Consider the following 11,427-nt stretch of genomic DNA (forward strand, 5'->3'; position numbering starts at 1 on the left):
TTGGAGTTGAGGTTGGAGCAGGAGATGTTGCAGTTGGAGTTGAGGTTGGAGTTGAGGTTGGAGGAGGAGCAGGAGAAGTTGGAGTTGAGGTTGGAGCAGTAGAAGTTGAGGTTGGAGAAGTTGGAGCAGGAGAAGTTGGAGTTGAGGTTGGAGCAGAAGAAGTTGGAGTTGAGGTTGGAGTTGAGGTTGGAGCAGAAGAAGTTGAGGTTGGAGAAGTTGAAGTTGGAGCAGGAGAAGTTGGAGTTGAGGTTGGAGCAGGAGAAGTTGGAGTTGGAGTTGAGGTTGGAGAAGTTGAAGTTGGAGCAGGAGAAGTTGGAGTTGAGGTTGGAGCAGGAGAAGTTGGAGTTGGAGAAGTTGGAGTTGAGGTTGGAGCAGGAGAAGTTGGAGTTGAGGTTGGAGCAGGAGAAGTTGGAGTTGGAGTTGAGGTTGGAGCAGGAGAAGTTGGAGTTGAGGTTGGAGCAGGAGAAGTTGGAGTTGAGGTTGGAGCAGGAGAAGTTGGAGTTGAGGTTGGAGCAGGAGAAGTTGGAGTTGAGGTTGGAGCAGGAGAAGTTGGAGTTGAGGTTGGAGTTGAGGTTGGAGCAGGAGAAGTTGGAGTTGAGGTTGGAGCAGGAGAAGTTGGAGTTGAGGTTGGAGCAGGAGAAGTTGGAGTTGAAGTTGGAGCAGGAGAAGTTGGAGAAGGTGGAGTTGAGGTTGGAGCAGGAGAAGTTGAAGTTGGAGAAGTTGGAGTTGAGGTTGGAGCAGGAGAAGTTGGAGTTGGAGAAGTTGGAGCAGGAGGAGTTGGAGTTGAGGTTGGAGCAGGAGAAGTTGGAGTTGAGGTTGGAGTTGAGGTTGGAGTTGAGGTTGGAGCAGGAGAAGTTGGAGTTGAGGTTGGAGTTGAGGTTGGAGTTGAGGTTGGAGCAGGAGAAGTTGAGATTGGAGCAGGAGATGTTGCAGTTGGAGTTGAGGTTGGAGTTGAGGTTGGAGTTGAGGTTGGAGGAGGAGCAGGAGAAGTTGGAGTTGAGGTTGGAGCAGTAGAAGTTGAGGTTGGAGAAGTTGGAGTTGAGGTTGGAGCAGAAGGAGTTGGAGTTGAGGTTGGAGCAGAAGAAGTTGAGGTTGGAGAAGTTGAAGTTGGAGCAGGAGAAGTTGGAGTTGAGGTTGGAGCAGGAGAAGTTGGAGTTGGAGAAGTTGGAGTTGAAGTTGGAGCAGGAGAAGTTGGAGTTGAGGTTGGAGCAGGAGAAGTTGGAGAAGTTGAAGTTGGAGTTGAAGTTGGAGCAGGAGAAGTTGGAGTTGAGGTTGGAGTTGAGGTTGGAGCAGGAGAAGTTGGAGTTGGAGTTGAGGTTGGAGCAGGAGAAGTTGGAGTTGAGGTTGGAGCAGGAGAAGTTGGAGTTGAGGTTGGAGTTGAGGTTGGAGCAGGAGAAGTTGGAGTTGAAGTTGGAGCAGGAGAAGTTGGAGTTGGAGTTGAGGTTGGAGCAGGAGAAGTTGGAGTTGGAGTTGAGGTTGGAGCAGGAGAAGTTGGAGTTGAGGTTGGAGCAGGAGAAGTTGGAGTTGAAGTTGGAGCAGGAGAAGTTGGAGTTGGAGTTGAGGTTGGAGCAGGAGAAGTTGGAGTTGAGGTTGGAGCAGGAGAAGTTGAGGTTGGAGCAGGAGAAGTTGGAGTTGAGGTTGGAGCAGGAGAAGTTGAGGTTGGAGCAGGAGAAGTTGGAGCAGGAGAAGTTGGAGTTGAGGTTGGAGCAGGAGAAGTTGGAGTTGAGGTTGGAGTTGAGGTTGGAGCAGAAGAAGTTGAGGTTGGAGAAGTTGAAGTTGGAGCAGGAGAAGTTGGAGTTGAGGTTGGAGCAGGAGAAGTTGGAGTTGAGGTTGGAGCAGGAGAAGTTGGAGTTGAGGTTGGAGCAGGAGAAGTTGGAGTTGAGGTTGGAGCAGGAGAAGTTGGAGTTGAGGTTGGAGCAGGAGAAGTTGAGGTTGGAGAAGTTGGAGCAGGAGAAGTTGGATTTGAGGTTGGAGCAGGAGAAGTTGGAGTTGAGGTTGGAGCAGGAGAAGTTGAAGTTGGAGCAGGAGAAGTTGGAGTTGAGGTTGGAGCAGGAGAAGTTGGAGTTGGAGAAGTTGGAGTTGAAGTTGGAGCAGGAGAAGTTGAAGGTGGAGTTGAAGTTGGAGCAGGAGAAGTTGGAGTTGAGGTTGGAGTTGAGGTTGGAGTTGAGGTTGGAGCAGGAGAAGTTGGAGTTGAAGTTGGAGCAGGAGAAGTTGGAGTTGAGGTTGGAGCAGGAGAAGTTGGAGTTGAGGTTGGAGCAGGAGAAGTTGGAGTTGAGGTTGGAGCAGGAGAAGTTGGAGTTGGAGAAGTTGGAGTTGAAGTTGGAGCAGGAGAAGTTGGAGAAGTTGAAGGTGGAGTTGAGGTTGGAGCAGGAGAAGTTGAGGTTGGAGTTGAGGTTGGAGCAGGAGAAGTTGGAGTTGAGGTTGGAGTTGAGGTTGGAGCAGGAGAAGTTGGAGTTGAGGTTGGAGTTGAGGTTGGAGCAGGAGGAGTTGGAGTTGAGGTTGGAGCAGGAGAAGTTGGAGTTGAGGTTGGAGCAGGAGAAGTTGGAGTTGAGGTTGGAGCAGGAGAAGTTGAGGTTGGAGAAGTTGGAGTTGAGGTTGGAGCAGGAGAAGTTGAGGTTGGAGAAGTTGGAGTTGAGGTTGGAGCAGGAGAAGTTGAGGTTGGAGTTGAGGTTGGAGTTGAGGTTGGAGTTGAGGTTGGAGCAGGAGAAGTTGAGGTTGTAGCAGGATAAGTTGAGGTTGGATTTGAAGTTGGAGAAGTTGCAGTTGGAGTTGAGGTTGGAGCAGGAGAAGTTGAGGTTGGAGTTGAGGTTGGAGCAGGAGAAGTTGGAGTTGGAGCAGGAGAAGTTGGAGTTGGAGTTGAGGTTGGAGCAGGAGAAGTTGAGGTTGGAGCAGGAGAAGTTGGAGTTGAGGTTGGAGTTGAGGTTGGAGCAGGATAAGTTGAGGTTGGAGCAGGAGAAGTTGGAGTTGAGGTTGGAGTTGAGGTTGGAGTTGAGGTTGGAGCAGGATAAGTTGAGGTTGGAGCAGGAGAAGTTGGAGTTGAGGTTGGAGCAGGAGAAGTTGGAGTTGAGGTTGGAGCAGGAGAAGTTGGAGTTGAGGGGTCAGCAGCAGGTAGTAGAGAAGTGTTTAGAGGTGGAGAAGGTGCTGGAGGTGGAAAAGATGAAATGTGAGGTGGAACATGCTAGATTACGGCTGATTGGAGAGGGCAAGCTTTCTTCTGATGGTTCGACATCAGGTAGTGGTGATGTTATTTCTAACTTGCGGTTGGTGCCAAAGTTTAATGAGCGCGACCCTGACATTTTTTTCACCCTATTTGAACGCGTAGCTGCGGCAAGAAACTGGTCAGATTCGGACAGAGTGCTGTTACTTCAGTGTGTACTCACTGGGCGAGCACAAGAGGCTTTTTCAGCTATTTGTGGCGAAAATGCTTTGGACTATGCTAGAGTAAAATCAGCGGTGTTAAAATCATACGAACTGGTTCCTGAAGCATATCGTCAAAAGTTCAGAAGTCGGGTCAAGGGGGGATAAGCTGACAAATGTGGAATTTATCCGTGATTTGACTTCTCGTTTTCAGCGGTGGTGCGTGGCAGCAAAGGTTGTCAGTTTTGATGGTCTTTGTGAGCTGATTGTATTGGAACAGTTTAAAGATGTTATCCCTCAGCGTGTGGCCACTTATGTAAATGAGCAGAAGCCTTCTACCGCGCTTAGAGCTACCGAATTAGCGGATGATTTTGTGTTGACGCATTAGGGCAGTTTTACAGAGAAGTGTTCTAGGGGTGATTGGAGACGTGGAGAAGATGGTGGCTATTCCTGCGGTGGTGCAAAGTTTTCACCAGGCTCCTCCCGTAGATTTGCAGGTCCGGGGCGACTTAGCTTGAATGACTTGGCTGCACACACAGTTTATATACAAGTTAGGTACCATGTTATACTGTCCATTCTGCCTCTTTGCTCGTCTGTTTTCTGTAAATAAAGTATTTGTGAACCAGTTTAGGTACTTGAATGCCTTGTTTGGGCCGTAATTGTGCTTATTACTTTAAAAAGTGTAAGGCAGGATGATTATAAGTGAAATGTCTGTCAAGCAGACTGCGCTCTAGAGCCCCCCCCCCTGTGCACCTCCTTATACCTGCTGACAGAGGCCCCTCTACTAATCACTTAGTTTATTCACTTTGCAGCGTGAAGCATCTCAGCGAGTGCTCTCGACAGCCAGGTACTAATGAGCGCTAATGAATGGGAAGTTAATTTGTGGCCTCATCGGTTTGACTGTGCTGCTGCTGCCCCCCCTCACCCTTTTACCGGTGTGGAGTGTGCCCCTGTGGGCTGGTCAGACGCTGCTTCTCACGTTGTTTCAAGGGGGGTAATAACTTGACCTTCCTCTTGTCAGGAAACAGCTGCTCCGGTTTCATCCGGTCACATCAGGCAGGATCACTAAAGACACCTGAATGAAAACCTTTGGTTATTACAGTTAATTTATTAAGTAATTTCTATATTTATATTTCCTGCATACTTCAGTACCTTGTGTCAATTAGATCAATAACGTTATCATTATCCAAACAATTGCATCAATGTTTTTTTTTAATTGTTCTCTTAGTATGAATCTGAAAAACATAGAAGGGAGTACAAATCTGATCTTTTAATCAGTACAAAGTTAAAGGTGTGTTTAAAGTCTGTGGGAAACGGGAGCTACGAGGAGGAGGAGGAGGAGGAGGAGGAGGAGGAGGAGGAGGAGGAGGAGGAGGAGGAGGAGGAGGAGGAGGAGGGGAAACTAGCAGCGTACAATTGGTGGGGGGGGTCAGGAGAGGGGGGTGTTTTAGGGGCTGATGGATACATTTGGAGGGCCATTTGGAGTCTGTGGGGTTTCGGAACTTCAGGACAACGAGGGGAAGCTGAAACCTCCTTTCTGTCCACTTCCTGTCGCTCTTTGATCTTCAGGATCAGCTGTTTTGATCTCCTCGCGCTTCGTCTTCATTCGCTGCTGAGGAAACCAGTCGGAGAGGTTCACGGGCAGGTGGAAGCTGGGGATGGGGTTCTGTGGGGAAGAGAGTAAAATAACGTTTATTATTTTATAGGCAGGTTTGGATTATTGCTGTGATAAGTTGTAGAAGTAGTAGTAGTAGGTAGTAGTTGTGTAGTAGTAGTAGTAGTAGTTTTAGTAGTAATAGTACAGTAGTTGTAGAAGTAGTAGTTGTTGTAGTAGTACAGTAGTTGTAGTAGTAGTACTACAGTAGTTGTAGTAGTAGTAGTAGTTGTTGTTGTAGTAGTACTACAGTAGTTGTAGAAGTAATAGTAGTTGTAGCAGTAGTAGTTGTAGTTGTTGTTGTTGTTGTAGTACAGTAGTTGTAGAAGTAGTACAGTAGTTGTAGAAGTAATAGTAGTAGTAGTTGTAGCAGTAGTAGTTGTTGTTGTTGTTGTAGTAGTACAGTAGTTGTAGAAGTAGTAATAGTTGTTGTAGTAGTAGTACTGCAGTAGTTGTAGAAGTAGTAGTAGTTTTAGTAGTAGTAATAGTACAGTAGTTGTAGAAGTAGTAGTAGTTGTTGTAGTCGTACAGTAGTTGTAGAAGTAATAGTAGTAGTTGTAGCAGTAGTAGTAGTAGTTGTTGTTGTTGTAGACAAAAGACATTTCAAGAGTAACCAGTTGTAGATACTGTTTTTACTTTGCATTTCTGCTTTTGATTTGTTTTTGATTGTTAATATAAACTGATATGTAAATCGTGGAAGCTGTTGTTGATTTCAAAGTGTCATGTTTTTTTAAGGAAAATGTATCCACCATCTACTTTATAGTTTATCACTGGCACTCATAACAGCTGACAAGATGTCGTTTTCCTGACACAAGCGTGAAATAATGTGTATATGCTAGGTAGTTATTGCTGTTTTCATTTAAAAAAAAAACATTTTCAAAAAAGAAAAACATATTGATTTTAGCTACACAAGTATAATAACACCTTAAACGGCTTTATAATTGGTAACTAATGATCTTGATGTGCCAGTTAACAAAGTAATCTTACCTGCTTTTCTTTCAGATTTGCTATCTGAACACAACCGGAAGGATTCTTTAATTCTGAGCATGTTTAAATATCAAGATGAATGTGTTAATGCTTTGTATGGGGTGTGACTAATGTCTGTGTTTGTTTGTCATTACCAGGTTCACAGCAGTACAGTAAATACACTGGCTATGCTCAGACCTACAAGTGGGCTGGCAGCCACCAGGACACAACTCCCAGGTATTTATTGAACTTCGCTGCTTTAGAGACCTTAAAATACGTTATTTATAAAAATAAATGCTACTTTTAAAGCTACGTAACAATCGTTGATGGCCATGTTCGTTCATGGGAGGGCAGTTATGATTGTTCCATCACCTTGGTGTAGAATGAAACACCTCAACAACTATTTGATGAACTGCCATCCAATTGTATGATTTCCTGACACTTCCCACACCATCCAGTTCCATTACCATCATGTAAATTCAGACATGTCTCTTTGTATGTCACAAAGTTAGTTTTGTATCTGTTTATTTTAGACTTTATTTACGGGAACTTCTAATTTGACTAAAGCATATCTGTTCTGTTGTATCTTATACCATTTTCTTTATTTGTTGGCAGAGATGGCTGGCAGAGAAGATGCACAGAGATTGTGGCCATCGATGCGCTGCAGTTCAAGAACTTCCTCGAACAGTTTCGTCCCGATAGACTCAACCGAGAACTAAACAAGGTCATTTTTGTTTTTATGTTTATTTTAATTGTATATCTTACAGTATAATGTCTTTCTTGTGTCTCTGCTCTGCATGTCACAAAACTGAGCAGGTCGTTATTTATATAAAATATTATTTTAATAAATTAAAAACAAAAGATGTCAGCTCATCGAAACCTTACGATGAGTGCTGCTGTAAGGTTTTTTTTGGTTTTGTATACAAAGTGTGCACTCTTTGTATAATTGATGGGAGTGGAAGTGAATGGGCAATCTACCGCTGCTCTTTGATGTTACACTCTGAACTTCCATAGTCATGGCTTTTTATCGGCGTATGGCTGCAATTATCTTTTAGCTATTTTTGCTAGTTAACTTAATATTTGCTTTGCTCAGACTTATTGAGTTAAATGTCAGTTTGTTTGGTTGATGATTGGGAAACAGTAACATAACAAATGTCAGCTGTGATGACATTGATGTTTACTCTTCTCTAGGTCAATATTTGAACTGTATGTAATACAGACTGATGGATTTTTATATTTGTAGAGAATAGACTTAATGCTATTCATTACCATTAACATATTTGACCTTACGCCACTGAATCATAGTTATTATATTTACAGATTTGTTTTAAATAGGAATCTTCCATGTGTGCAGTCCGCTCATTCAAAGAAAATCAAGATGTTGTCAAATAAGAAGGTATGGAGGAGTTTGACAGCTCTGACAAGGGTGTGAAGAATGCACCAACATACAGATCAATCCTGTTTCGAATATTGTTCAGCTAACTGTCACATCGGCCCTTTCACAGGAACAATTTATGACAGGAAGAGGGTGGGCTCGCACAATTCATTTTCACTATTCACTTCATTTCATGGTGAAAATAAATGTCCAGAGCCCTTTCAGGTCTTTTATTTGACCTGTCCTCCTGTCAAATGCTCACGTTGCTGCACATTGGTTTAGTATATTTAATGTGCAATGGTTATTATTATTCAAACCTACGCCAATTTCACACCAGTTTGAATTGAATTGAGGAAATAGGTGTAGCCAAATGACATAATGTTAAAACGTATGTTGAGCCAATCCAACCAACCTTTTGTGTGTTCATGCATTAACTGATATGTCAAGCACGGGCCTGCAGGCAAATGGAATTACTTTGCACTTATATCTGATATAAAGGAGACGTTCTGTAGGACTGGCTCTTATAAAAGAAACCTACCATTGAGCTGAAATAAAAAGGTGATCCTAAGACCTGAGGCTCATCAGAGTGGATTTTGCATTTATGTACCGAATTACATATCGTTCCTTCAATGGCCTGACAACTTGATGTGTTGTCACCCGAGAGTCACCATTTTGATGACGGAATGGCTATGCTTGTCATAATGCATTGGCGGTATCTGAAATGCATTAGCTTTTTTTTTTTATTTGAGTACCATAATCTTAATTTCTTAATTGATATCATACTCGGGTACACAGTATTTTGTAGGCTTTTCTCAATGCAGTAAAAGACATACAGTAGAATCAAATATCAGCAGTGATAAATACGACAGAATTGTCCTTTTTTTCTATCCCAATGTGAATATATCAAATATGCAGTGTAAACGGCATTCATGAAAAAAGTCAATAGTGTATGTTTGCTTTTGATTAACATGTATCCCACACTACATAATAATGTTTTATGGGTATCTACATTCTCAATGCGCTACGCAGTATAGAAAACATTAGAATTTACTGTGTAGAAAATTGTGAACAATTTCATATACGGAAAACATTTTCTACAGTATTCTTTTCTCATGAAAGACACTATTAAATTGTTTTTTGCATTGTTTACATTTTCTAATCTAATATATTGTTCATCATTTCTTTTGTCTGTCTTTATTTAGGCTTATTGTGGCTTTGCTCGCCCTGAAGAACAAAGCCAAAACCTCTCGGCAGTGGCTACAGGGAACTGGGGCTGTGGGGTTTTTGGAGGTGACACACGTCTGAAAGGTAAGCGCTGACGTAATGCTGCCGTAAAAAAAAAGCTCAGTTCATCTTAATGCACTTGGCCGTCTAAGCGGACACTCTTCATGGATATAGCGGAATATATTTCAGCTCGAAAGGCTCCAGCAGATCAGCGTGGGCCATCCATTTGTCTTCCGGGAATGCATTCATTTAGTTAAAGCCTATTCGTCGCCTTCCTTCTATTGATCAAATGACAAAGTTAATATGTTTCATTAATAGTGAAATTGATCGCCAGCTCGAGTCCATCAATCCGTTTCAGCTTTCTGTCTCAGCCTTGTACCACGGACACTGAAGAGGGAGCCTAAGGACACTTAATGCTAACAGTTTGCAGTAGTATCTCTGCTTCTCACTTTATGCCTGAGCCACGGTGCTTGAACACTATACATACATATGTGTTAATTAGCTGTAGCAAGGTAAAGCCCTCCATAGGCATCATCACCTATTTTCTGCTTAATGACACGCCCCCTGGGAAGAGCTTTGTAATTCGGATGCTGTTCTCCTCCTGGGTTTGCCTTCTGTGGCCAGATAGTTTTTAATTGTCAGATAATTCTTGGGAAAAGCGGATGAAACGGAGCCGGGGACAGAAACTGCTGAAGTGTAGGCATATTCCGCTTATAGCTCTCTTCTGAAAATGTTGATTCAGATATGCTCGTTAACTTGCCGCTGTCCCAACCCTCATTAATCAGCAGACATATTTCCAGTCTCTTAAAATATTCACAGCTCTCTACGGGGCCAGACCTGGCTTCTCTTTGTAACTAATCCAGAGTTCTCAGTGGGGGTGAGACCTATTCCCCCGATTATTGCCTTTTACAGTCACTGCCACAGAGCCGGGTGGCGCACACTTCAAATACTAACATTAGCTTAGACCTCTGTTAATGTATACTCAACTGTATATCTATGAGTAAGAAGATGATAATGTTTGAACAAACCTGTAAAAATAGCATTAAAAGGTCAATCGTTTAAAGAACCAGTTGTTTGCCTCTCTCACAGTGGAGCATTAACACAGGCAGCTTCTTTTCCTTCAGCTCTGCTCCAGATGCTGGCAGCTGCTGAGGCGGGCAGAGATGTGGCCTATTTCACCTTTGGTGACAGCCAACTCATGACAGATGTCCACAAGATGCACTCTTTCCTAACTCAGAGGAAGATCTGTGTCGGTAAGGAAAACAACCCGTCTGCTTCCTGTTTACATAAAACTGTGCCCCTTCTTTTTAATATTTCACCACCAAGAGTGCGACAAAAAGGATATTATAACAGGATTAAATATGCTTTGGAAGGTTTCATCTTTGGATTTTGCTGTGAACAATGTGATCTAATGAAACAGACTGACAACTCTACATTATGCTGTATGTGATGTGATTTCAATCCTCATATTTTCTCCCTCACAGGAGAGGTGTACGATCTCCTGGGGCAGTACCACAGCTCCGTGTGCAAGAGCTGCCTCGGTCGGCGACCTGAGATCAGCCTGTACTCCTTCATCTACCAACAGGCCGACTCCTCCCCGGCGCCAGATGACTCCGACGGGGACTCGCCCAGACATCCCGTCCCCACAGACTGCAGTTAGGGCCAGGTGGCTGATGAGTCACCATGCCTAATCTGCGATAAAACAAAACCCACCTTAAATACTGCCTTTTCTTTTTTTTTAAGAAGGCTTGATTAACTGTTTACCAAATGGGAGCCAAAAAGGACCATCTAGCATGCAGATCCTTTTCAAAAACATCTGAACTGCACTGGCTGATTAGTTACGACCCTGTCTGGCGCGGTGTTCATTTTGCTGCCGCTGGTAATACGCCGATGGATTGAGCTTCAATACGACGCAATTGTGATTTTAATGGTGAAGCAAAGGTTGCCATCCATCTTCTGAGTTTGTCATGTTGCCTTTTTTACACCCACACATATCCAGCCTAATTGAATTGGCTGTCAGAAATCAAGTTAAAGGAATAGAATAACAAGAACGGGGTTCGGAAAGCAGTCTCTCAGGAAAACAGTTTGGTTTAAAGAGCAGCCTGGCTCTTTGGGAAATAATATTTTACCTTCTGCGTTTAAAGCTACATTTAGTTTAAATTATGACTTCCATGAATACATTTGTCCGGTTCTTGCTGTTCACATTCGAAAGAACCAACCGATGCACTTGAAATGTTAATTTGATTGGTTTGTTTCTATATTGTATAACTATTTGGAACTGCGACCCGACCACGGATACGCGGGAGAAGATGGATGTTTCTATATTTTATAAGTATTTACACTTTGAATCTGTTATTTGTAGGCCTTCTTACTAATTGCTGTAAAGCTGCACTTGAACAAAAAGTAGGATTTGTTTCGCTTAAATAAAATCAGTTTTAAGAAAATGTCATATTTCTAATATTGCCTTTGTTTTATTCTGAAGCACCATTTAGAGCCACACGTCAATTACACGTCTTTGAACAATCACAATGAGAGCCTCTTGTTCCACTGAGGCAATGTGAGTTTCTGTACAGCTTTGCCATTTATCTTTCCCCCTCTTCACCCTTTCCCTCCCAGTTTAATAAGGTCATACCTTTTCTATAAACTGTACATGACACCTCATTAAGTAAAGAGGAGATCATGGAACATCCAGTCAGGCAGTGGGGCTCCTGGGGGACTTCTCTGTATGTCGGATGGAGCACAGCTTCATGTGCATTAAGAAGAAGAAGCTGCTTGGCGCTAATCCTCAGAGGTTCGACCGCTGGCTCTCTGGTAGGTTTGATTTTGTGGCATTTTCTGGTAAAAAAGAATC

The 11,427-nt window shown here is 43.2% G+C and overlaps 1 protein-coding gene across 1 annotated transcript in view; it reads left to right on the forward strand.

Moving 5' to 3' along the window:
* LOC117465047 (poly(ADP-ribose) glycohydrolase-like) overlaps nt 1-11,025 on the forward strand; it is a 31,384-nt gene extending 20,359 nt beyond the window's left edge. Inside the window, exons 14-18 of the mRNA XM_034107900.1 lie at nt 6,136-6,214; nt 6,593-6,701; nt 8,555-8,660; nt 9,701-9,829; nt 10,061-11,025. Coding sequence (XP_033963791.1) covers nt 6,136-6,214; nt 6,593-6,701; nt 8,555-8,660; nt 9,701-9,829; nt 10,061-10,236 — 599 coding nt within the window. The 3' untranslated portion in view covers nt 10,237-11,025. The remainder of the gene's footprint in view (nt 1-6,135; nt 6,215-6,592; nt 6,702-8,554; nt 8,661-9,700; nt 9,830-10,060) is intronic.
* Nucleotides 11,026-11,427: the final 402 nt, after the last annotated feature.

This window comes from Pseudochaenichthys georgianus, chromosome 19 (genome assembly GCF_902827115.2).
Source record: "Pseudochaenichthys georgianus chromosome 19, fPseGeo1.2, whole genome shotgun sequence".
Taxonomy (NCBI): domain Eukaryota; kingdom Metazoa; phylum Chordata; class Actinopteri; order Perciformes; family Channichthyidae; genus Pseudochaenichthys; species Pseudochaenichthys georgianus.